Source organism: Falco punctatus (assembly GCF_963210335.1).
Source record: "Falco punctatus genome assembly, chromosome: 2".
Lineage (NCBI taxonomy): Eukaryota > Metazoa > Chordata > Aves > Falconiformes > Falconidae > Falco > Falco punctatus.
Genome location: NC_137581.1, coordinates 121475889 through 121501900, shown reverse-complemented (window position 1 = coordinate 121501900; position 26012 = coordinate 121475889). Strand labels below are relative to the sequence as shown.

At 41.1% G+C, this 26012-nt stretch overlaps 1 protein-coding gene across 1 annotated transcript; it reads right to left on the bottom strand.

The window, feature by feature from the left end:
• Positions 1 to 1697: 1697 nt before the first annotated feature.
• Positions 1698 to 25704, bottom strand: TOMM70 (translocase of outer mitochondrial membrane 70). Its single transcript, XM_080375984.1, has 12 exons — positions 25386 to 25704; positions 16942 to 17115; positions 15543 to 15669; positions 12651 to 12760; positions 10607 to 10755; positions 9247 to 9454; positions 8525 to 8659; positions 7252 to 7359; positions 6413 to 6529; positions 5445 to 5542; positions 4806 to 4928; positions 1698 to 3817 (listed from the first exon to the last, which is right to left on the bottom strand). Exons 1-12 carry the CDS (start codon positions 25635 to 25637, stop codon positions 3664 to 3666), a joined length of 1755 nt encoding a protein of 584 aa, XP_080232110.1. The 5' UTR covers positions 25638 to 25704; the 3' UTR covers positions 1698 to 3663.
• Positions 25705 to 26012: the final 308 nt, after the last annotated feature.

Here is a 26012-nt window from a genome sequence, read left to right as displayed (position 1 = left end):
AATCCCTGAAATGACAGGTCACACCACTCCACTCAGTGGCATTATCTATTTAGCTGGCATTTTGTGGTCTCTACTTTTCACTGCATTTTAGTGTACGTTGTGTACTGGAACTCTTAAGAAACAAGCCACAGAGCATGAGGTAAAATGAGATTTATTTGTTGAAAAATAAATATAAAAAAATTAACAATTTACCATTTGAGTCAAGTCTCCTGCATTAGGTTAGTGCCTCCTGCACACTCAGCAATCCGTGATGGCCACCACGGGGCTCCAGCTTAAATCACAGCAACTACTGCACATCCATTCTCCTGAACTATTCCTCCCCGCGCTCCCTCCCCTCTCTATACTAGTTTCACATGCAGCAGAGCAGAACTACCTACCACCTTTGGAGGAATTAAAGTAGTGCAGGATTCTCACAGGCTGACCACTTGACTTAAAAATGCCAACTGCAGCCTGCAAGAGAGAACCACATCTGCGGCCGGACCCTCCCCCAGCACCCACGTGGAGAGAGATCAGGCGCAAATCTGCCGTGGGCTACTTTGGTGAACTCAGCTGAGGAGGTGACACGAGCTCAGTCCTCTTCAGCCTGCCAGGACAACTCCCGAGCACCTGGTTTTAGCAGGACGTTTTAGGGGTGTCCGGTGTGATTCACTCGGATGCAATACATTTAAATGGGACCATGAATTTTGGGGGGTTTCAATGAGAAAAGTACACAATTGGTTCTCAGCTAGGTAATGCTTCAAGCAGTCAATACTCGGTCTCTGCATTGGCAGAAAACAGGCACTTTTAAGTATCTATATTATACATATGCACCAGTATTCTGTAAGTATAAATAAACAGCCAGTAACAACCCTGAAACAGCTCCAGAATTTCAGCCTGCAAGAATTTAAATTCTTTTTAAAGAGATGGCAGAAAACACAGCAACGTCTGTTCTATCAGGCAGCATTATTGCCCCCACAGCTGGGAAGCCAGGATAAAGCCACATCTAGGCTGGTCTTCATAGTTCCAGAGTAAGTTACAGTACAGCTCCTCAGGAAGTGTTAGCTCCCTCTCACCTTCTGACTGCCATCAGATCCCAGGAATTCAAGTCACAGCTGCTCATCCCCACTCTGGCAAACCTGCCTCTAACACGAGCAACAGGGATTTCACATGATCAGAATTAAGATGCAAAGACAACCACGTGTAGAAGCAACTTCCCAGATCTCCAAGATACACCAGGTTTATCCAGGTCTTCAGTACTGGCTTCCTACATTATTTCAACAGAGTTGGTTTTTAAATAGCAGTTACACTTGTTTTACTTCAGTTCTCAATCCCTACTAAAGCAAGCTTTTCTCAAAGATCACATGCAGACCTGGCTTAAAGCAAAACTGCCACTACATCAGCCACTTAAATAAGAAAAAAGAAATACCTTTCACTAGTGGGATCCACCGTTAACAGGGTGTCAGCTACTCAGACTCCCAGCTTTCCTGGCTGGATTTCCTTTCCCTTGTAATCTTCAGCTCTCAAGATCAAACCCCTGTGGGTGATGGAAGCAATCAGAGTTAAGACTCGTTAATTCTATGTCTCTTCCTCATTTTTTCTTAAAGATTGAAGTGAGAGAAGATGACAGAGTCAGTCATTCTTAGTTCTTCCTAGATTCAGAGCAACCACTGCAGAGAACACTTTCATCAAAGCCTGTCCTTACACAGGTCAGAGAGAGATACTTGAAGGTAATATTTATTTTTTCAGTTTACAGGTGATACATCATTTACAAAAAAAAATTACAGACAATGCATCCTTTCAGTGCAGTTTCAAACTAGTTCAAGAACAGGCAAAAGTCTGTGATGGTTTGGAATGCTAGTATCTGACAGCACATGCTTTTTTCCCTTAATCGACTTGGGTGGGGTAAGGAGTGGGGTACGAGTAGGGTGAAGAGGAGAAAATGCCAATGTAAGTAAGGCCATGCAAATAAAAACTCCCCAGGAGAACAGGACGCATGGGTCTGGCGTGGTTTTGTTCTCAGGTAATGCAGAGATCGGAAGTTCCAGAAGACATCTGAACTTGGCACGTGCGGTGCCCTCACAGGCTGCGAGCACCTTCCGATGCCTTCAATGCTACACCAACACTACGACTGCGGATCACCTACGGAGCTAGCTAAAATAGAATGATTAAATCTTTGTATCTGTTTTCCATCATTGGAATTCTCCACTGGAGCTGCTGGGAAAAAGGAAGGTCAAGTTGAAAATATAAGCTGCTGCTGTGTGGTGGCACAACTAGGAAGCAAGACAGTTTGACCAGGGCATGATTCACTTCTTTAAAAGAGGAAATACATTAGAAGCAAGCAAATCTATGACTTCAGGATGGAAAGAAGCCCAAATTAGTATATGATAAATTAAGCTACATCAGTTAAGTATTTGCATGAGATATATCCAGCCACATCAATGCAGGGAGAGGCAAGATGGACTGACTTCCATACTGGAAAGATCAACCTAAAGCAAAAGAGCCCTTGGAGTTCCTAGCTAGGGGAAGAGAGTTTATACTGCTGTTTAATAATTTGACAATCTGCTATTTGCAGAACAGTTGCTTCCTTTTTACAATATTTGTAATCTGGGACAAGACAGGGTCCAAAGAACAAGGAAACCAGTACAGACTCTAAATCCATTATTTGAAATTTTAGCCTGTGCTTTGTTCCTTGTCTCAAGTAGTCCTGCGAAGGGGTTGCTACAAGGAGCAGATCAGAACCCAGCAGTCTCTTAGGAGGCTGAAGAGAATGTAGACTGTTCATCAGCTGTTACATTTAAGCAAGAGCCTCAGAGATTACAAAGATTATATGCAAGCATGACCTTACCTTAGCAGCTCTACTCCCAGCAGTACTTTCCATTCTTTAGCACCCCTCTGAATTCTCCAGAACCATTTCCCATGACATTTGAGCATGGACTGCTGCACAGGAACACAGCCATTCTTCCAGTGAAACCTGCACTGAAGCAGGGTCACCCAGCCTCCTTCTCCACCCAGCCTTCTGACTAGCTCTCCTAGACAGTACACGAGGGCTTTCTGGGGTGAGGATAAGGGCTATCAAATTAATTCCCTAATAGCTGCCACAGGACTATTCCTAAGTAAGTTATGCAGAGGGTGGGAGGGGCTTTAAGGGAAGATTGTGCATGCTTGCATATATTTACAGGGATTCCATCTAGTGACTTAAAAAAACCTCTATTATTAAACAGTTTGAAAATAATTTTTTTCCTTTTTGCAAAATTGAAATCAACCCTCGAGGATTAATTGCATATAAAAAAGAAACCTATTTTACAGCACGAACTAGTATTACTTTTAAAATCAACAGAAAAAAACCCACATGCTGTAATATTGTTTGATAAAGCAAAAATCGCCCACAACATCATCACCCAAAATGAACCAGTGTGAAGTTTTTATTTGCATGGCCAAAGTATCTTCCTTTTGTTCCACTGCAGCTTATTAAGGTTTTTGCCACAAAAGGAACAAGATGCAACACTGCATACTTCCTTGAACAACCGCTCCCACAACACCTAAACATTTAACAGATGTAGCAAATGACAACACCACGAACGGGAAAAAACTAAGTTCCACCATTCAACATGGTCTGCAACAGTGTCTTTAGGGCTGGTTGAAGTGGGCAACTTCACTTTAGAAGGTCATTTCCTCCTCGTTTCTTTACAGTGTCGGTGGTTTCAATCCATACTTCTTTGCAACTTCTGTCTGGGCATAGGCAGCATCACAGAGTGAGTAGAGGTGGGCCATCTCCATTTCAGATTTGGCCAGGTTGATAGCTTTGTTGAACATTTCAATGGCTTTATCCAGATTACCTCTGAAATAAACCAAAATGTAGTCCTCCAATTAAGACCAGCAAAGCAATTTTTTCATCTCTACAGCATCTTTTTTCCTTCAGGGCTCACACTCTCCACTACTAACAGCTTAAAAGGACTTCAGGAGGAACCACCATGAGAACTTCTGATGATAATGAGCAAACTGAAAGCAGTTGCTACCAAGCCTAAGCAACTAGGACAGCTGTTAGAACAGCCTTCCTCTTGAGAGCCCCCACAGGTGGTAGCGGGGGAGAAAATGTTCTCCACAGGGCACCAAGTTTACTGCAAAGATAGTACTGGGACAACTAAGTGAACTCTCATCTCCCTTGAAAAGAGTTTGTATACTTAAAGAGGAAAACTAGCATAGACAAGAGCTCACATTATTTAAATAGGAAATGCTTGCAAAATTTCTCCTAGCAACAGCTTGACTGTCCTTTTGATGACTAGACATGTAAAAAACAAAAGACTCAACTGTACTCTCAGCTACACCCCAAATTTTTGCACAACTGTAATACACTGCACTGCTACAGAACAGTGTGTTAAGTCTTTCGTCTTTACCCTTTACAAACTGCAGTCCTGTTGGAATTAAACTGTCAGCCTTGAAAGTATAGCTCAGGATCCTCAGTACAAATGGTCCACTAAGATATGTTTAAGGACTATATCAGATACGCAGGAAGCCTAGTAATGGTTAAGGAAGTCACTTTAAATGCAGAAGGGTGTATTTAAACATACACAGACTCATCAGCATGTTGTCCAGTAAGTATGAAATTGGTCAACATAGGAACTTGCAGATCATAAAGCACAATTATGCCATAAAGAAAGGAATGCTTTACCCAAGAGTTACAGAACAGACATCAGGACTTCAGCTAAGACCTGGCCTTGCACAGCACTGGGAGAAAATCTTAAGACCAAAGATCCATAAGGAAATCTAAAGGACCACTGTAATTTCAAAAGTAACTAAGAACTTTTAATGCTACAATTCAACATTACCTTTGCACTTCAATCGTTCCCATGGTTTCATATGCAAAATCACATTTGTTATCAATTTCAATGGCCTTGCTTATGAGTTCTAACCCTTTGTCTAAATCTTGCTTCCACTGGAGCTGAAGTAAACTAAAAAAGAAATAAAGTTTAGAACAAACTTCACATACCCCTCCCAAAACCCTGATCATGCAAGGAAAAAAAAATAACCCCAAATGTATTTAGTTCCTAATGCAGGGTAGACAGTAATTTCAGTGGCTTGTAAAAACATGTATGTTAAAGTCACTTCCAATAAGCCATGTTACCAGTTTAATGACTCTAAAGACAGGTAAATTCCTCCCAAGAAGACTTGTTACAAGTTGTTTTGTGAAAGAGAAAACTTCAGCACAAAGCTGAAAGTAAGACGGCTAAAGTAAAAATTGGATACTCCAAAGAGCTACTCCATTAGGAATGAACACTAATGAAACCTTCCTGCAACTTATTTAGAGTTTAGTCAAAAGAAACTGTAGAAATATATTTAACAGCATTAAGATGTTTTTGCAGAGTGATTTCTCCTGGCTAAACATCTGAACAAATGTTCCATTCCAGTTGATTCATGTAAATATGCCAACTGCTGTTGACCAAAAGGATCGCCAATGCAATACGTACCCTTTATGAACATATGTAGTGGCGTTGTCTGGCTCAAGGTCAATGCATTTATCATACATTTCATCAGCCTTGCCAAACTGCTGTTGATCAGTTAGTGCCTGCATCAGAAGAGAAACTTGTATGTCAATAAGCAACCAAAGCACTCACTCTGTGCTAGGCTAATTCTAATTAAAGCCATACTGGCAATGTGAGATTGGATATAGCTCTCTTATCATACAGCAGGCCAGGCACATCAGTTACCAGAGTTAAGTTTCAAAACCGAGGCATTTTAGAAGAAAGCTGTCAGGCTTTAAGTGCACAGATTACTGATCACAGTACCACCTGCCAAGGGAGATCCACAAGCAACACAGTATCATACTGCAAGTAAAAGCCATTCTAGAAGTCTGTACCTGCAAGTCTCAACTCCTTCCTTTTTCAAATATACCGCTTTCAAAAGGAAAAGCATCCATGTTGCCTACCTACTTAAAATCAGAACATCTCATGCTGCGTCCTAGAACCAACAGTATGTTTTCTTAAGAGAAGAAGTAACAGTCCCTGTTGCAAGTGTACTCTGAATCTTCCTACTGAACTCTGCCTGGCCTGACCACTACACGTGGTTTGTAGCAGAATGAAACTGTTACTCTCGCTCTGCACATTTAACTCCTGAATTACCTACAGAATCCCTGACACCCATCAAATGAGATGCCACACACATGCAGAAATTCAAGGGGAAGTGTATGCCAGACCTCTGTCTCCTAAAAGCCACCCTTGACTCTCATCACTTATATCCAGCTCCGCCAATTTCCCCTCTACTTCCTCCATTCCAGAATACGCATACCCATAAGTTCAGGTAGCTTACTAAAGACAGCATGTGTTATCTCAGAACTTAATGCTAAAAAACCATCATACATTATTTCAAGAAATGTGTATTATCCAAGCCACAAGGTGCAAGAGAACGCAGCTTTTTCTTTAAGAAGAGAAAAACGTACCTGAGCATAGAGTGCATAGCCTTCAGCACACTTTGGAAATTTTTTTATAACATCTTCAAAGCCTTTCATGGCTACCTGCACAGGCAAAGCATTACTTCCTGTATAAGCCTGGCGATACTATTCAAGAAAGAAAAAGGAGGGGAGGGGAGGGGAAAGGAAAAAGATGAAATCCCACCACACACACACAAAAAAAGCTCATCAGACCTCTACCCACTTCCCCAAGAGATATGTGCACCACAACAGTTGCAAGTTCCAGAAGGTGATGTGCCTCTAGATCCTACCAAATCTGGTTTTAGGAATCTGCCATAAGTCCATGTCTCTGGTAGAGTGAACTTGGAGAGGAGAAAGGGTGAAAGAAGGAAGCCATAAGGCCTGATAGTGGCTAATAGTCTCCCTCTATTTCAAAACGCTAGAAATTCCAAGCCTAGAATTCCTCCCTGTTCACACCATGCAAAGCTGTCCTCAGAAAAACCCTGCACACAGAGGCACCGTACTAGCTTGAAATAGTTTGTTTCCAATTTCTTGAAGATGACCATTCCCACAACATTAAAGCTTTATTTAAATCAATTTTACATGATACAATTAGAATGAAGATTTGTCTTCCTCTACCACAAAACAGAAACGATGACCTACTGTTTGAACAACAAAATGAAAGCAGCAAACCCTTACTCCAACTGAAGAAACTGTTGTGTCATTTCTTTACCTTATTATTAAAAAACACTGGGATGTTCATTGCCTTACTTTTCCATTACATTGCAATGAAACAGAGAAACACAATATGTTTTCCAGAACTCGCTAAAAAGAAAGAGCACCCAGATAAACACCAGCATGTTACTTACCAAAGCGAAACATTTCTGTGCTTGAGCCAAGGCAGAATCAGGTCGCAATCGGATACATTCATCAAAGTCTTCCACAGCCTCTTCAATTTGGTCAAGCAGGATTTTCAGCTAGCCAGAATGAAAGAAAATCCTATTTCTGTATTTAATCTGTGCTTCAGACACTTAAGTGATAATTCAATCAGTGTCAGTTACTCGTATCATCTCCAGTTCCGTTCTGGAACTGCCTAGAAACCTACAAAACCCACAACTAAAAATCACTGCCACAAACAACAGAGCCACCAGTGAAACTCTGCCTTCGTACAAAAAAGGCAATGTCCCTGACTGAGAACGCTTCCATTTAGACTGCTGCCATTACTGCTTCCGCATTACGTCCAGTCTCCAAAACTATGCCGTATTTTCTCAAGTCGCTTTGCTTCGCTGTACTTAATGCTTGTGAATCATTTATCTGGACGTTGAAACATTTGGCTTTCCCAGCTTGCACTTCAAGCACTTTTTTTTTTTTTTTTGACATTCTCATCCCTCCACAAGAGTAGAGCTCACTTCATCATTCTCTTATTTTACAGTGAATCTACTGTAAAACACTAATTTTCAAACTGTAGAAAACTTTCATTCCCTTCCATCAACACATAACACCATTCTTATTTCTGAGCATTAAAGAGATCTAATGATCTCATGGAGAGAGGCACTTCATCCATGGAAGTCTTCCTACGGATACGACTTAGCATATCTGTATATGGTAGTGTTTCCTTTTTGCTTCCAGCACCCTTTATATTACAGCTCTGTGGAAGCAGGCCTCTCTAGGGCTAGAAATTAGTCAAGGACACGGCAGAGTCATGAGCCAGAGGGATGAGCTGAGCAGAAGCAAGCCTAGGCCGCAGCACAGCAGATGGTGGGTTATCAGGAACCTCCACTGAACAAAAGCTTCCTTCTACACAGATGTTGCTCTGCTGTAGCGGGCCCCTTCACAGAGCAGCTTATATCTGCTGTCAACATATGCAAGCCCTAGTACTTTTAAGTCAGTTTGTATTGATAAAGAGGGCTGAACCTCTGTTGCTCTGTGTTCTTTCCTATAGCTACAGAAATAAACTGCTTCTGCCTGACCTGAACCTGCAAATTAGACTGTGTGTTTATTCTGCAACAGTTCCAAATCTGGAATTCATGTTTTTTCTGCCAGCCAGTATAAAGTGTCTCTGATGATGTACTGATCTTCATTTTTCTTTTAGTATCTACTGAAATATTAGAGTATTGGGACAAAACCTCTAATGATTCTTACCTGTCCTCGATGGTGGTAAACATCTGCATTCTGAGGATCAATATCAGCAGCCATGTTGAAGTCTTGAGTGGACAGCACAGGTTGCTGCTGCTGCATGTACATACTTCCTCGTTTGATCAGAGCATTAGCTCGGAGCTGTAAAAAAAGCATTAGCCACTCCAACATTCCTCCAGATTTAAGGCCTTGTTACAATTGCAGCAAATTTTTCATTTGACTTGTTTCTCCCACTTACATTTCATTCAGTAGATCTAAGCAGGAACGAATTTCATACTGACTCTAAACGAGTCAGCTCCCTCGCTTAATTTCAGATATGTCAGCACATGCTTCCATCTCAGTGGATTCTCAAACCCCCCCCCCCAAAATCCTTTATAAGACAGGTTCCCTATGCTTACAAATACATTCAACATTTTTTGCAGCAGTTAAATATGCAGGTACAATTAATGGGTTTCTCTTATCTATTAAATGGATTCTTTTGGACTGGATAAGCCTCCAATTCATTCAACTTCTCCTCTTCCTTAGTTTGTACTACTTAGTACAGCTGTCTCAAAAAATCAACAAACCCTTGAAAAAAGTTTGTCAAGAATAAAAAGACTAAACAGTAAATAAACCAGAACACACCCATTAAAGTATCTGAAAACTTGGAAAAACAACTTCCTGAACTATACAGCAAGTTTAGAATTTTTCTCAACCCAAGCTACAATTCAGCTGTGACAGATTCTTACCTTCACATTTGCACCTTCCATGCTGATGACCTGATCTAGGTCTGGTTTGGCAGCATTTGCATTGCCAATAAGCAAGTAGAACGTAGCTCGCAGAAGCAAAGCTTCTGCCATGTATTTTCCCTTTGCTTCAATTTCTTTTGTGCTTTCACTGATAATTTTGTCGTAGTTCTCTTCTTCCATATATTGTTTTGCTCTTAAATAGCCAGAGCTGTAAATGATGTAAGAACAGTTATATACATACAAGCATTCACCAAACACTGCCTTTTCAATTCAGATTTTTCATTAAATCATAACAAATAATAACTTTTGCTAGACTCAGGTGCAGCACCAGCATTATCAGTAAAGTTACAAATATTCCTGGACAGAGCCATCACAGACTGAAAACAATTTAGACAAAGAATGGCCAAATTACATTGAAAATAAAGAAGAAAGAATGTTTGAAAGCTCCCGAAATTAAGCTTCATTTGTCCCTTGGAATTTTTTTTTTTTTCACATTAAGTACAGCAGTAAGCTCTGCCTTAAAACAAAGAGGGCTGGGATGGAATTCCAGGTCAGAAAAGTGAAATATTAAGCCTAGCAATGTGCATTTTATAACTGGAAGAAAGAATTTCACAGCAAAAATTACAGTAAGCGCTGCCTTGTCCTCAGCTAAGTGTCCTGGATTCAGTGAATCTGCCCGTACATCAGGACAATTCTATCTTACTTTAAAAAATAAAAAATTGTAACACTGTTTGCAGTGGTTTCCGTACTGACAGAAGTGATATGCTCCAAAAATAAACTGGAAAACAGCACAGTAAGTTAAAGCACCATTCATGTGGTGCTCAAGCTCCGCTCAAGAAAAAGCTCAAGCTTCTCTTTGTCAGAACAAACCTCTCACTTACATGCAGCTTGATTCCATAAAAATAAAACAACCTTTCAATGTCAGTTGCCGTAAATTCATAGTTTTCATTAACAAACACCCTTTTCCTAGCTTGTCTTATCCCTTCACATCCAAAGACAAACTTACTCTCTTCCTTGGAAACTCTCCTTCAGTACAAAACATTCCCTTCTCCAGAAGTATACTCTCCAGTCCTCCCATTGCCTAAGATTTACTATAATACTGTAGTAAATATTCAGCGTATCTTCCCAATCTCACACTGTCCTTCCTCTGTTCAGTGGACATTCTTTAGAACTAGCCAGTCAGCTTGCAGAGAAGTTTCATTTTCAATGCTGATCTTATTTCACAGGCTCACTTCATTACCACAGGACTTCCCACGCCAAGTAGTACAAAAACAACAGACAGGTACACTGAGCAGAATGTCAAAATCACTGAAAACTCAATTCCAATACCAAATAATTCCCAACTGTACTGTACACTCACTTTTCTTTTACTTCAGAAGCCTCTCCCTCCTTATCCTTATCTTCATCTGATTTCTCACCCTTAAGCAAAGGTTGGGAGATTATATCATCTGTGAAAGAACTGAAGTAGGATTTAATGAACTGTGGTGAGGGCATCAGAGGCTCACGATTCTGAAACAGAGAAACGTAATTTAAAGTCATTGGATGGTAGGATCAGATGGTAAATATGGAAATGGATAAACAACTGTGATTATAAAAAAAAAACCAAAAACCATTCATGAAAGAACCAGTGTATGACTTTCCACTATCTCATTTGATAGTTTGCTATTTTTGATTTGACAATTTGACATTTAGGGATTATTTAAGCTTCAGATCACAACACAATACCCATCACCAGTAGAAATAAAGTTAAGATACTTAAGAGAAGAGGGAGATAGTATCTTTCTGCATGTGTGCCTAGAAACAAGGACTCTTAGGTTATCGTAAGACATTGGGTAGATGGGCTAAGGCAGTATGTGTGCACATAAATTGGGTGCAAAATGCAAGCTGACAGTTTAAGCATGAGCCTAAACTCAAGTAGATTCTGAATGGCAATTTGTCCTTTTCCTCAACTTGCTCAAGAGAAGCTGCTGTCTATCATTACAATGAAGACTAATGAGGCAATATGCTAATTCTACATGGAGCTTGGCCCAGATGGCAAGTAAAATGGGTGGTAAGTCCCAGAAGTAACCCACTTGGGTAGGTACAAAACCCTTTCTATACCTGAAAAATATTCTTTCTCAAAATGAATACTGCACACAAGAATTACAGTTCAATCTTTCCTGCAATGCACTCTTCTGAATTTCTCTATTAAGTCCTACCATAATACTGCCCATTTGAAGCACACCTATTTTATGATGCTACCGCCACCACCACACTAACAGCACAATTCATTTTTTGTTACCTTGACATCACACATTTATGTGAGTTTCTACAGGAAGGAAACTGAGCACCTCAAAACCAACATGGACTTCAGTACTTCAACCACTGTCACAAAAAGCAAGCAAGTCTTAACACTTGTCCCAACTTTTCTGTAAACCTACTACCACTTAAAATTACTTCTCCCGGCTACCCCTCTACTTCATAATTCTCTTTTCTGCAGTTTCCACACATTAAACACAAAGACATCCAAGTGCCAAAACAGGAATGTAAAAGTATGAGCGCCTATTTACAGAGATGGAACAGAAAGAAGCCTGTGGCTGAATGTCCCAAGTAATCTGTGGTAGTTAGGAGAAGGCGGCGTATTTTTCAACACAGAAACAGGAAGTCTGACCACTAATAAAAAGCTGTGACTTCACACTGCATCATTTTTTCTTAAGCAATGCTTTTCTGCTTTTCTTACTCTTTAAAAGCAAAACAAAACAGAAAGAAAACAAAAAAAAAACCACCAAAAAAACCAAACCCAAACTAACCACAGAACAGTATTCTTTGTCACTTTCTAAAATGTAGGAATTCTACTGTCAACTTAATCTTTCCTACATGAAATTTCTATTTATACAACCAAGAATAACCTGGGGAAAAAAGTCCTCAATCATCATTCTTCTCATTTTAAGCTATTAATTACATATGGAACCAACATTTTAATGCATTTTCAGTTACTATGTAGAAACCTTCCTACCTCAACACACACGCCTAACTCAACCACCTGATGTGGAACTGAACATTTGGCTACTGCTATTCCCACGCAGCCTGCTCCCATTGGGCTGCAAGTCCAGAAAAGCCCCATGTAAGGCAGCACACCAGCTTAGCATGCCTCCTGAATGTCATAATAAATTTGATTATTAAAGGGAAATAATTGTTAGAAATAAACCTCTCCTCCCTACTGATGTTTCAAAAACTCTGGACAGGTCCCAAAGGAACACAACACCGGTACAATCATAGCTCTGTACCAAAACCACTTGTGTGAATTGTTACACTTCAGCAGATGAAGACAGTGACTTGCTTACAACTGACAGAATGCCAGCAATCAACATTTCAACACCCAGTCAGGTGAAATCAGAATTTGTCAGCAATATCACAAGTCCTACCTTGTATTTCTCTTTGGCCTTTTCTTTTCCAAGAAGTTTAAGAACTTTATCAGCTAGTAACATACTTTGCTGGTTTTGGAAGGCTTCTAAAATGCAGACTGCAGTGACATCTAGGAAACAATATACAAAAGTGAGATTAAAGACAAATTCTGATAGCCACTGGAGTACACTAAATTTGCCACTGTTAAAACGAACAAAACCCCTGTTAGAGCAGGGGTCCTCAAACTACGGCCCGCAGGCCAGATACGGCCCCCCAGGGTCCCCAATCCGCCCCCCCGGTATTTACAGACCCCCCCTGCCCCGCCCCCGCCGGGGGTTGGGGGGGTAAACCAAGCAGCTGCAGATGACATCCTGCCACTTCATCCACGCACCGGCCCCCTGGTTAAAAAGTTTGAGGACCCCTGTGTTAGAGGGTAGAATATCTGTTTCCACTTGGTTGTATATCACTCAGTGTCTTCAACCTATATGTAAAGCTATTTAATACAAATTTGTATCCAAAACGATCTCCTTGAGATTAAAGGACTTCATGGCACTGAATGAAAGAAATTACATTTACTTTTATCTTCATAGTTTTATCTAGAGACAAACACACCTAGATGAACAGTGAAAATGCATACCTCCAACAGGGGCTTTCACCATTTTGAAACTTTTGAGGACAGTAATTATGTTCATATTACATTTGCATTAAAAGTGCTAACACAGCTTCCCTTCTGGGACTGGTCCTAATTTTCTGCTTTTAAAATTCACATTCAGACTCATCACATCTCGCTACTTCTTCAGTTTAAGACATCTTCCGTTACTACACCTCAAATTTTGCTGCTCACCTCCATGACTTTGGAACAGAGCAAGTTTAAGAGACACCTTGCTGTCCTACTTAAAAGTGCTAGCCCATATCACAACACTTGTATTCACACACAGAAGCCTCTGCAAATGTTAGCCCATGGCGGCCTGAACTGCACTTTGCAGTGTGAAATGCACTCTTACAGTACATGAACATTATTCCTCTGGATCCTGTAGTTAATGCAATACTACCACTGATTTTTCCTATTTAATTTTCACTTGGAACATCAGTGAAGATGAATAGAGTTTGGACTTGAAATTCAAACAGTACATTGTTCGAATACACTTGAAAAGCAAGTGTCTTACCCTGGAGTTTTATTACAGTTTTCTGTAATTCTACCCTGCTATAGGTACTACTATGCCATTATTTATACAGAAACTCCCTGCAACTCTGGCATGGTCAAGAAGCACATCGCAGGCCCCGAGAAAACATACAACACCCAGAAAGAGCATGAAAAGACAGTGTGCAGTAATACTGTGCCATACGACCTCAGCAGACACACTGCCCAAAGCAGGCAGCTGTAAAGTAGTACCCAGACTTGGGTGAATTGGCAACATCTTGCCAAATTATACTGCCAGGGATCATCAGAGAGGGTTTTTGCTGCTGCTGGTGGTGGGTTTTCTGTGAGTTAGTTTGGTTTTGCTTTCCTCCACTACATGGACATACCCTGCATCCTGGAATTTTACTGGCCACATATGGTTGGCAGGTAAAAGCAGTATTATATTAGAAAACTGGTGCAGTTCAGAAAAGGCAAGTAATTTTCAGATCTGAAAAAAACTGCAAGCTAAAGCTCAAACACAAATCAAGGTTGAAAATAATTGCTACAAACACTGTTGCTACTAACACTGAAAAGCAGTTACATTTAAAAGCTATCCTACTGTGGCAGGGACACTTGATCTTTCTTGGGGCTTTTATCATCTGTCAGTTTATCACAAGCACACAGGGTTTAGATTTTATTACAGCACTCTGGAAGTGCAGCTGTTAGACGATTAGCGATTGCAAAGGACTACACTGAATGACCCAAGAAGTCCTCTTCCAGTCACTACAGCCTTATGAAGCAGAGAGGCATTCTGCCAGCAGACAAATAAATAAATAAAACTTCCACGTCTTATTTTCTAATTTAGCAGGCCTAACTCTTAGCTGTTACACATAATGAAACTAATCTAATTTAGCCCTTATATTTGCCAGTCAGAGCTCTGATTTTCTTTTTTTCTGTCCTTCCTTGATAATGAGCACAGATGAAATTTTTCATTTGTCTTTTAACCTTACATCAGCAGGAATGATTTCACTTGACGAAATTTAAATGGGTCCTTTCAAACAGTACCCCTTAGTTCAAAAAGGCCCTCAGAAAATACACCTGACTTGTGGTTCTCTTCAATTTTCATGCCTTCTCAGTCACATCTTCCTAACAGTTTAAGATATATTCTGTTAGGAATAGTATTTGGAAGGATTTGACACTAGTTTCTGCCAAATTTCTAGTGTTAATATTTAAAAAATAGGTTAAATCTGTTCCAATTTTCTTAACAGTTATACATCAGAATGAAATTCTACTCAAGCTGTTTTCCCTTTAATACCTGCCAAATGCATTTACATGACTGCAATACTCTTGTTTCTGACCATGTATCCCCACCTGCAAACACACCTTGGTTTCTGTAGTAGTACCATTTCTCTAAAACAAACAGGGAAGAAGGTTTGTATGCTGTATGGAAGCAGAACAACTGTTATCTGGGTTATCCACTTGGTGTGTTAAATGATTTCTACTCTTAAAATTTAGGAAGTTTCCTGGAAAAAAAGAATACCTTCAGTGGCTACAGTAGCATTAATTTCTCAGCAACTATTTCAGACATAAGTGAATGGGAGCTTGAAAAATGGGAAAAGGTTTCTTCTGACAAAGAGAAGAAAATGTATTTGCAGTAGCTATGAATGGTTTTAAATAATTAATTCTGTATTACTGTATTACAGTAGTAGAAACAAAACCATCCCAGAAGTTACCATCTCCCAGGCTCCTGAGCTAATTCCAATTTTAAATGTACGTATCATGAGACACTCACCTTCTAAACATTCCTTCTTGTTGTCTAGCTTCTCATGAGCCTTTGCACGTCTGAAGAGAGCTTTTACATATTTAGGATTAAGCTCAACAGCCTTTGTGCAGTCTTGTGCCACTTCTGTCCACTTTTGCTGTGGGCAGAAAAACAGCAGAATGAGACAGGCTCTAGTCAGCTGCATTATATTAGCTTTCCGCTACCAACTCCAGGGTCATGCCCACCTAACAGTAGCTGCAGTTCCCCGGGCTCTGGTTGTACCTGGTTGCTCCTATTTCTGCAAGTTTCTCAGTAAGAAACTGCCAGGCACCACTGCAAGCCACCTGCACCCGAAGAGCCACAAAACAGAAAAGGAATTCCTATAGAAAAATGAAACCAGACAGTTGTACAAAGCATACAGGAAAAGATAATGAGTTGATGTGAAGATGCTTGCAGGAGGTAACACTGGAACTGAAAGACTGGTACTAAACAAATAGAAGAAAAAAGATGAAAACATAATGAAAACCAACAAACAAGTTTAACAAAGTGCTTTTTAAAAAAAAAAAATGTTATTTCAATTTACTACAAAGGTATGATAAATGAATATGTAGGAGTAGAGCTAGTCAGAGCTATTAAGAACTAAAAATCCATTTATTTGCCAAACTGATTACCAAAACAGGCTTTTCTAATAACTGAAAAAGAGGAATCACATACATGTGGGATCCAACACGTGAATTAGTGTTATTAGTAGTATTTGACTAGACAAGAACTGTTTTATCTCTCCTCTAACTTTTAAGACTAGACTTCTCTAATCACAGTCTCTCACTTGATACTTCAGACTGTACAAAGTAAATTTTTCCACTCCTTTATACAGTTCACCAACTTGACCTCACAGGCAAATCTACTGATACCATAATAAGCAACACTGGTTGACTTCTGAAACTAATATTAATATACTCAACTATCAAGTAAATATTACTTCCACATATGCAAAATTTAGGTCTTGGGCTTTAGTAGGATTTCTGTGAACTACTTCTTTTTTGTTGGAATTTCTTTTTTTTTTTGTTGATTCTTTGAAGTAGCATCATTCCAAAATATTTGGTGTAACAGTTAAAGAAACTGTCTAATTGAAGCAAAATTAACCTAGATACAAGACAATTGTCCCAGAAGATAAGACATTAAAACCTTGTCTTACAAGAAAGGGACATATAAAAATTATGTAAAATAGGCTGAGAATAGTTGACAGCAAATAATTTTTTTTATATGTGGAGAGAAATATGATGAGCTAGTGAAAAACAGCAGCAATGGCATTTTTTGTGAAGACGGCAGACAGCACCACCTGGGATCTTTCAGTGGACAAAGGTGACAAAATACACAATTTATAATACAACTTTTTAGAATAAGCACACAATTATCTTTAATTTCTTACCAGTTGTTCATAGGCAGCAGCTCTATTTTGATAGAAGGTAGAAAGATCAAGGTTTTTCTCAGGAGGGCACAGGCTGATAGCCTCAGTATAACACTGAATAGCTTGCTCATATTTTCCTGCTTTAAAATATTTGTTTCCTTTGTTCTTGGCTGCTTGGGCTCTATCAAGAGGGCTCTGAAAAAGAAAGTGATAGGTCAGGTCAAGTAAGAAATGTATCACTGCATGCAAGCTATGCACTTAAGGGCTGATCTTCAAAGACAGAAAAGGGATCTGAGTGGTAAACTCCAGCTTAGACTTCTGAAAATCTCACTCCTTCCACATCCTGGGAAAACATAACGTTTCCTTCTGAAAGTGTATCAGATAGGAGACAAACTTCTCAAAAGATTCACTACAATGGTATTAAACAATGCAGTGATTTCTCTTTGGAAAGCTAAACAGGTTTTAATCTTACATGACTGGTAATCAGAAGAACCAATGAGGTAAGTTATTTCTCCAAAGACTAAAAATGCAAGGATAACAAAAGCCCTCAAAGCAATTCAAACCAGTAAAGTTTCCTACTGAAGTACATATAGCCTATTAGACCAGATCTGACTCATCAGACTATGAATTAAATACAGAAAACATTTTGTTGTGGAAAGACCTATTGAGCAAGACTAATAAAACATGTAGAGAAACAAAGCTGTTTTGCCTTCCATACATTAGACAAATTAACTAACTTGACAGCCAACTCCTCCACAGCTTCAAAGACCCTGCTCATCCAACCGCTAACACAAAGCGCTGGACCATCGCAATCTGCCATTCTTGGCAGAGGATGGAAAACTTGGCTAACTGGCCTGCGACCCTGCTAAATGAACCTTTACGTTCTGCACCACCTGCCTGCTGACCATCTGCATTTCTGCCGAAACCAGCGTTGCTACCTGTAGCCCCCAGATTTACAGATCAGTTATCAAATGCTGTGGTTTATAAGGAATCAATGTTAAAAAGCCTCTCTTTATCAAAGGGGTATGACCCACGTTCAAGACATACAGAGCTGCAAAAGACCCCTAACATTCATCACTTGGATTTCAGCTCCTCTTTCACTTGAAGCCTAGCTTCAAGGACCACCACTGTGGGACAGTTCAGGCTAACCTGCCAGACCCAAACGAACAGAGGTATGACCATACATGCCATCCTACCAAACTCTCTGAGGATGGGACGGCTACAAACCGGGGACAGTCATGCCTTACACAATACTGCAGGATTCACTACATCTCACCTGTCGAACCACATGCACTGAGAAAAGATCAGCTGGGCTTTGCCGGCAATTGTCAGGGCTTCTCTTTGGACCGCAATTCCGCCCCCTCTCCCCATACCTACTGCCAGCGCCAAACTACACCCAGACTGCCGTAACACAAACTTGAAGGCATCTTTGTGTTTCATCCACCTGTCTCCCTTAATGTCTGCTCATTTCATGCCAGTCTGATCATTTTTAGTATCTAAATTACTTTTAAAACTGACAACCTGCAGGGATCCCAGGGGTTGCTGTACAACCCTCTCTTTTAAGGCCTGGTTTCCAGTCATGGCATGAAAGAATCAGATAATGGGTACCAGTCTTAGTTCCTACATAAAAATAGGCATCCAAGTACAACAGAAGTATCCTACAGGCAGTCTCCTGAGGAGAGACTTACGAGTTAAACTATGTAAGGGAGGGAATTCCTTAAATACCCTTACTGCCAGAAAAGCTCTTCTCTCATGGGTCACCAGTCACTGGGCTTATAGGAAATCAGTCTGCACCATCTCCATTGTTCACAGAACAAGATAATCTGCATGGCTTTTAAATTTTTGGGTTTTAATGATTTAAATTAAAATTGATACAAGATTATTAATTTCACCCCTTTTTGTACACTGTAACTCTATGGGTACACAAACCAGAATTAGAGTGCAAATATTTTTACTGAGAGCTAAGTAACTGTGTATTTGATAAGTTAAAACTTCAAAACTTAATCCCAAGTCTGAAAATGTTACATTTACTTCAAGTTATGGCCTGAATTTAGCTCCTAATACAACAACACACCTCTTTTAACTAAGATCAGGGTTATACATATGCAGCAGACAAACTTAAATGCTTGAAGGTCAGCTTGAATTTTTCCTTCCGCATTTCCACAGCAAACCACACTAGAAACGTCTTTGGAAAATAATCTACAAAATTCAGTGCTGTTCCAATTTACTTGGTACAAAAAAAAAAAAAAAAAAAGTGCAAGATGTGGTCCATGTTGTAACATCCACATGCGTGGTCCCAGCATAGAAATTACTTAAAACTGCAGAGATTTAGCCTACACTACAACTAGATTACTCCTTTATGATCACCACCAATTTCTTTAGCCCAGGGATCTACTACCCCAGTATGTGCCTCAGCCTGACCAGTCCGTCTACGCTCCATCCTACCCACTCTGGCAGCCCTGGAGCGCAGCACCTGCATGAAGACACGCACTACAGGTGAGGTGTACCAGATAATATTCAAACGCAATAGCTGCTCCAGTGTCAGGTGTGCAACAGGAATTGTAATTGGAAGCAAGAAATCTGTAGTTCTGGGGCAGTCGCTGGTGCTCTACTCATTCCTGGGATGCATGAAGTCTTCCGAGAAGCCTGAGTGCGTGCAACAGGGACCGAAAACCTCAGAGAGTAAGGGCATGGTGCCACAGGAAAACTCATTAGAATTACTAACTTTGTTAATCAGAGTAAGCTTTGAATAACAATAGTAGGATCACAGACCACACAACCAACTATACAGAAATTAATCATCAGATAGATGCTGACTCTGTGCTTACTCTGCCTCATACATTACATGGTGCAAGAAATTTGAGTGAGGGTAGGGATGAAGAGTTAGAGCACAAGATGCTATCATGTGATACAGTCAGCAATAATGCCCATGGCAAGAAAGAAATCAACTTTTTTATTTTGTTTATGCTGCCTTAAACTAGGCTCCTAGCTCTTAGATGGTTTATCTGCAACCTTAGTCACACTGTTTGCTCTGGTCAATACACTGTTGAATGGGCAACATTTTAAATGCAAAGGCTGATACAGCTCTGTATCAGTTAGTCCATTCTCATAAGGACTGAGATGAAAAAGCGGAGTTGCTTAGCATCTCATACCTGTGAAAAATGGATCCCACACATACTGTATAGAAATTGTGCATTAAAAATAGCAAAACACTGTATTTATGTCTCAATGCTCAAATGGTGACAAAACACAATGCCAAATTTTAAACTCAACTGCTTTTAAAAATGATTATGCTGATGAGATTTATTTTCTTAGCAATCGTGAAACTTGTACTATAGAAAACATAGCAAAAACTAGTGGATTAATTTACAGCTTTGGTATACAACTGATCAATTTAGAGAACAAAACAAAAAAAATGCATCTTTTATTTTAATTTTGTGAATTTTTAAAGAATACTCATAACAATTTTTTTTCCATACCAAAGATAATTAATTTCTGTTTAAGTTACATATTCAACTGAACTAACTGCAGTATAACCCGATTAAACCAAACCCACCAAAAAGCTAAATCTCATCAGTCTCCTCTTCTGCTTTGGTAGGTTTTTGTTGTTGGGGTTTTTTTGCAGTTGTTGGTTGGTTTTTTTTTTTTTTTTTGTGGTTGTTGGGGTGTTTGGGGTTTTTTTCAAAGATATTAAAGAACTCATGACATTACATGCTACAATACCTTTTCATAACAGCACAAGTAAGAATACAGAAATTAATTCTTAACATAAGATCAGTTTTTCAAAGAGTTTGTCAAACCTCAAGTTTAACCCCGATGAAATTTTTAAGCTCTCAGGCCTCCAGCCCTTCTCAATTGCTACACTAAAGATGTACACAAATAAGAAACTGACATGGAAGCAAACTTAATGTACCTCATGCACAAGTAATCAAAAACCCTCACACCTTCTTCCATTTTCTTGCAAATGTAGTAATTCTAAGACACTATTTTCCAATTTCAGTGCTTCTCCTCACCCCACCCATTGCCATTCTATATCGTGCTGGACATCTTTTGTTCCTAAAGGTCCATATAGAGCAAGAAGAACTCTGTCATCTTCTGGTCAAAGAATCTGTGCAACAAGCAAACCGTCTCAACAAAAGTAACAGAAGTTCATAATAAATTATCTGCCAAGGCAGTATAAACAAATATCTCCGAAGTTATCTGCAGTTACGTAAAAAATAACATCTCTGTACTTAGGAGCACCTTCAGCAACTGTTCACTAACAAGTCTTCAAACATATTAAGCCAAAGGACATTTGTGTATTTGAGAAGCACTCAGCTATCCAAGTAAACAAGCTAACTGTTAGCTAAGACTGCTAACTCTCTAAAGACTAGACAGCACTGACAAAAATCTCTTAACTGTCACTTTAAACTCAGCAAATGTGCTTCCTCACAAACTGTGTGCAAACAGCAACTTAACAGCAACAGACTGCCAGCTGCAAGAATAACAAAGCTTAGTAACACCCAGCAATGCCAACATGGTTAAACTAGCAGTTCAGACCTTTATTTATTTGAGGAAGATTGTTTTTTAAAGCAGAACAAGAAATTTGCTGGCAGCCAGTGACAGTGATTCACAACAGAAGAATGAGCAGAGTTTCAGCATTTTCTTTTGGTTGAAAAGGTTGAAAAGATGACATGGAAGGGGACTACTATTTCAGCCATCTTCAACTCAAGAACTTTAAGAAAAAAAAAAAAAGCAGCCAATGTCTAGACCCTCTTAATGAGATTAGGTACCAAAAAAAAAATAAATTGTTTTCTGACTACTTCTTTTATAACATTTTTTTTTTTACTAATGTTCATCTCGAGTCTTGTCTCAGACCTATACTGAAAGGCATTAACTGAGTATAAATGGTTTTAAGATTCTCCTTAGCACTAAAAACACTATGAGAAAAATTATGTCCACATGAGCATAGTATAGAAATAATTAAGCTCAAGTTTACAGTAAAATTTGGCAATGTTCTCCATCAGACACCTTCCTTTCAAATGAGTTTGCCATTCATGCCTATCACAAATAAGCAAACTGCACATGAGCTGCCAAGAGTCTAACAATTATTCTACCGCTATTGTACACATATTTAAGTTTTCTACACCTGTCCGCTACAGCTGGTGTGAAACACATAAGACTTACGGTAGGTTGACAGTGAGATTTATTAGGCAACAGGTGCTCAGTACAACAGAAATGACTTTTCACATATCTTGCTTAGATCAATTCAGAAGTATCAACAGAAGCATAGCTAGATAAAGGGGTTTAATTCATTTGTATTCTGATCTAATGTCACAGCAGTGAGACAGGCAACATTCAGCACTTGCTAGTAAAACAAGATACCGAAAAGAAGCAGCCATACTAGTCGACTGTTGATCCCAATATGTGACACCGCATAAGCCAAGGAGTTTGGTCATGTTCACCCACCACTGTACTCAAGGACTATATCCAGCTCAGAGAAAAATATGCAAAGACAGTGAACTGCTGTGGACCCAAACGGCTTTGTCTGCAATACACAATGTCATATGGCTGACTGAACAATTCAAGAATCTCTGTTCGATGCTTCCTCATGTATCAAAAGCACAAGGTTACCTATGAACTTGCTGAAAGAGTTCAGGGGTGAGATTTGGACTATCACAGCCTTGCAAAAGGAAGTGATTTCAACTTAAGGAGGAAAAAATACTGAAGAAACCAACACATTACCTCACTGACTAACCAGTGCTCACTCCTGTCAGACAAGGAGGGTATAAACTTGCCAAGAAGTTATGATGGAATAAGTAAAAAAACCCACAAATCAACTGGGTATCAATCAACACAATAACTGCAGAGCAGTTTACTTCTCAACATGTTTAAGTTATGCAACATTCAGTATAAACTAAGAGAGCATGTAAAAAAGCAACCGCTGTTACTGAGTAACTAAAACACATTCCATCTTAACTATAATAAACAATGACACTTTCTGTAATTAACAGATGCAATTTGACTTCCTGACCTTTGAGTCATCCATAGATGCTTTTTTATCACTGGCACTTAACTGGTCCAGTAACACCAGTTTACTGTATTGTTGAGGAGCTACGCTCACAGCAGAAGGCAACTCAAAAGTAGTTCAGCTTTTCCTGATATAGCACCTATGCTAAGGGCTTCTGCCAATACAATGTCAGTCACAGATCATACACTCGGCCAGTGCTTCTACGCCAGGAGAATCCTCTAGTGCAGATGCAGCCTGGGGAAAAAAATGTGAGGCCTCTGCAGCAGGTAAAAAAGCTTGAACTGCCTGCAAAATAGTAAGAAGTCTGAATACAAAACAATGAAGATTTTAGATCCTATATATTTTCAAAGAATCAGCAAAAAAATTCAAGGTCTTCAGAAACAGTGAACAGTGCATCAAACAGGTACAAAAGCTGACTTAATGAAATGCACAATGAAGGCCAAGTCCTAAGTTACATTCATGAGTAAAAGAACGGTTACCTGACACACACATGCAAGCACCTGTCAGCAGCCCACTCGTTACTGACCTATGTGTTTTCTAAAACACTTCCCTCTTGTGTTTAGACTGTGAAATGAATTACTGGCTCCTATTACTATACAGATTTGTGTTTGAAATCTGAGTTAAAAAAAACCAAAACAACCACCACTTTAGAAAGGCTGACCAACACAATGCAGGTAATTAACACGTAAAGCATCCGTAATGGTTTTATTCTCAATCGAGGGTCTTATCAAGAATATCTGTAACTAATCAAATATGTGTGGAAACATGAAATCTACATGGCATCACTGCTGTGGATATGAGGAACAGGAAGGCAATTGTCCCCCCAGACATAAAGCTGTCAACAGAACCTGCAGTCACATTAATTTTCCTGCTGCAGCCATATTTTGACCAGCTAGACAATTATCTCATGTAATCAGGTAAATCTGAGACCTTCTACAGCTTTCCTAAGTAATAGCTCTCATTTCCTTACAGAATAAGCAATGACACTCTTCAAGGAACTGGATCACACCTCTCAATCACGTACTTATTCTTAGATGTATAGTCTTCCAGTAATATAATCTGTGGAGCAACCCGACAAAGCTAGACACACAGTATTTTACATCAAGTGCTATGTGTATTAAATGTTTTAAGTACTTGCTTCAAGGACAACTACAGAATGTCTACAAACCACTTGACAGTACACGCTGCAATTCAGCAACACAATCAAGAAAGTTGACACTGTAACAGCAAAGTCACTGCAGCTACACAAAAGTCATGACTAACATGCAAACCAGAGCTCACACATCACAAGCACACCGCCTTAAATATGCCATATGCTGTTTGCAGCCACAAGCCAAAGTTACCACTGTAAACCAAGTCTGAGTTTGTCCTCCACACACTACTTGCTCAGTACTGTTGCCCATGAAGGAACAAATCACTGCATTCAAGTAACTGCCTCCAGGTCCAACATCCCTGTTACAGTTCACTAGGCTTCTGGGAACACCCGAGGGTACCTGTGATTCACTAGCTATGGAAGCTGCCACCCTCCTCACCACTCCCATATGTTCCTGCCACTGCCTGCCCACTCATGTAACACTGATCTTCATCACTGACTCTATCAAGGTTAAAGCCAACCTCTTCCAATCTCCCAAAGCTGATTCCTTCTCTCCTGCTCATTTCAGACAGGAATTTAAACCGTGGTCTGACAGTTCACAGCATTTTGGGTGGTACAGCAGAATGGAAGAGGAAAATACAGGAATATCTTAATGACATTTTCTTGTCAAAGCCAATCAGTTTGTCAAATCCACCACTTTAGCTTGTCAGCTTTAACCTCACCTCAGTCATACAACATCACTGTCACAGTACATCTGTGACAGCAGATATGCAGAAAGTGCATCTTATGAAGTATTTTTCCACCTACGGATATACAACGAATCATGGATCTGATCTGGAGTCTGATCTTCCATGTTGCCCTTCAATTTTGGTACAGACCGTTTCAACTGAAAATTCTCAGAATCGTAATTCACAACAAGATGAACGTAAGGTTTGAAAGCACATCTATTCAGATTTTTTGGATTCTGGATCAAAGTTTTGGATTGTGCTTGCCTTCTGCTCAGGGTACCCCGCACCTCGCCCAGCGCACAGCATCACCGGCTGCCCCTTCCAGAGCACGGCTCCTGGAGGTGGCTCACCGCGCCGCAGGGGCAGAGCATGCCTCCACGCTGGCCCGGCCGGCCCAGCGCTACCTCACCGCGACACGCCTTCGGTAACGAGCGCTTCCGAGCACCGGCACCGGGCCAAGCACGAGGGAAAACAGGACCAAGGGCCGGCCTCGAGCGCTGTGCCAGAGGGGCCGCTCCCCCGGTACCGCCGCCGCCCGAGGCGCCCCCGCGGCGCGGCTCCGCACCGCCCCCCGCCCGGCCCTGCCCTCCCCCACGCGCTGCCACAGCGGCGGGGCCCAGCGCAGGGCGCTCACCATCTCCTCATGGCCGGGCCCATCGGGCTGCCCGCCGCTGCCGCCGCCGCAGGGCCCGGGGCTCGCCCGCCCCTCGGGGGTCTTCCGCTCGCTCGCGCCCTTGCCACCGCGGCGGGCCGCCCGCCGCCCCCACAGGTACAGCGCGCCGGCGCCCAGCAGGATGGGCGCGCCCAGCACCAGCGCCAGCTGCCAGCGGGACAGCCCCCCACCGCCGCCGCCGCCCGCCGCTTCCACGGGCTTCGAGGCGGCCATGACGCGCTCACACCGCCGCCCGCGGGAGGGGAAGCAGGGGGTCACCGGACACCCGGGGCACGCCGGGAGGCCGCGGGGCGCGCAAGCACTTCCGCCCGCCGCACGGCCCGGCGCGGCGGCACCCCCTGCCGGAGCGGCGGTGCAGCGCCGCCACGGGTGCAGGGGCGGGGCGGCCCTCGGGCCCGCGTACCTCCGGCTGGCGGGGCGGCTTGGCCCGCCCGGCGCGGCTGCAGGGCCGCTGGGGGCTGCAGTGGCGCCGTGGCGCTGCGGGGCCGCTGGGGGCCGCAGCGTTCAGAGCAGGACTGTCCTGGTTAGAAACGCCCTTCTTTTTTGTCTTTTCCTTATTAATTAAATCCGTCATAAAAGTAAAGTAAT

Excerpts from the sequence above, each read along its gene's own strand:
- TOMM70 (XM_080375984.1), bottom strand. The coding sequence starts at position 25,637 with ATGGCCGCCTCGAAGCCCGTGGAAGCGGCGGGCGGCGGCGGCGGTGGG. Across the intron at positions 9,455-10,606 it reads GCTTCTGAAGTAAAAGAAAA|CTCTGGCTATTTAAGAGCAA; the intron begins GTGAGTGTACAG and ends CATCATTTACAG. Across the intron at positions 5,543-6,412 it reads GCTATGCACTCTATGCTCAG|GCACTAACTGATCAACAGCA; the intron begins GTACGTTTTTCT and ends CTTCTGATGCAG.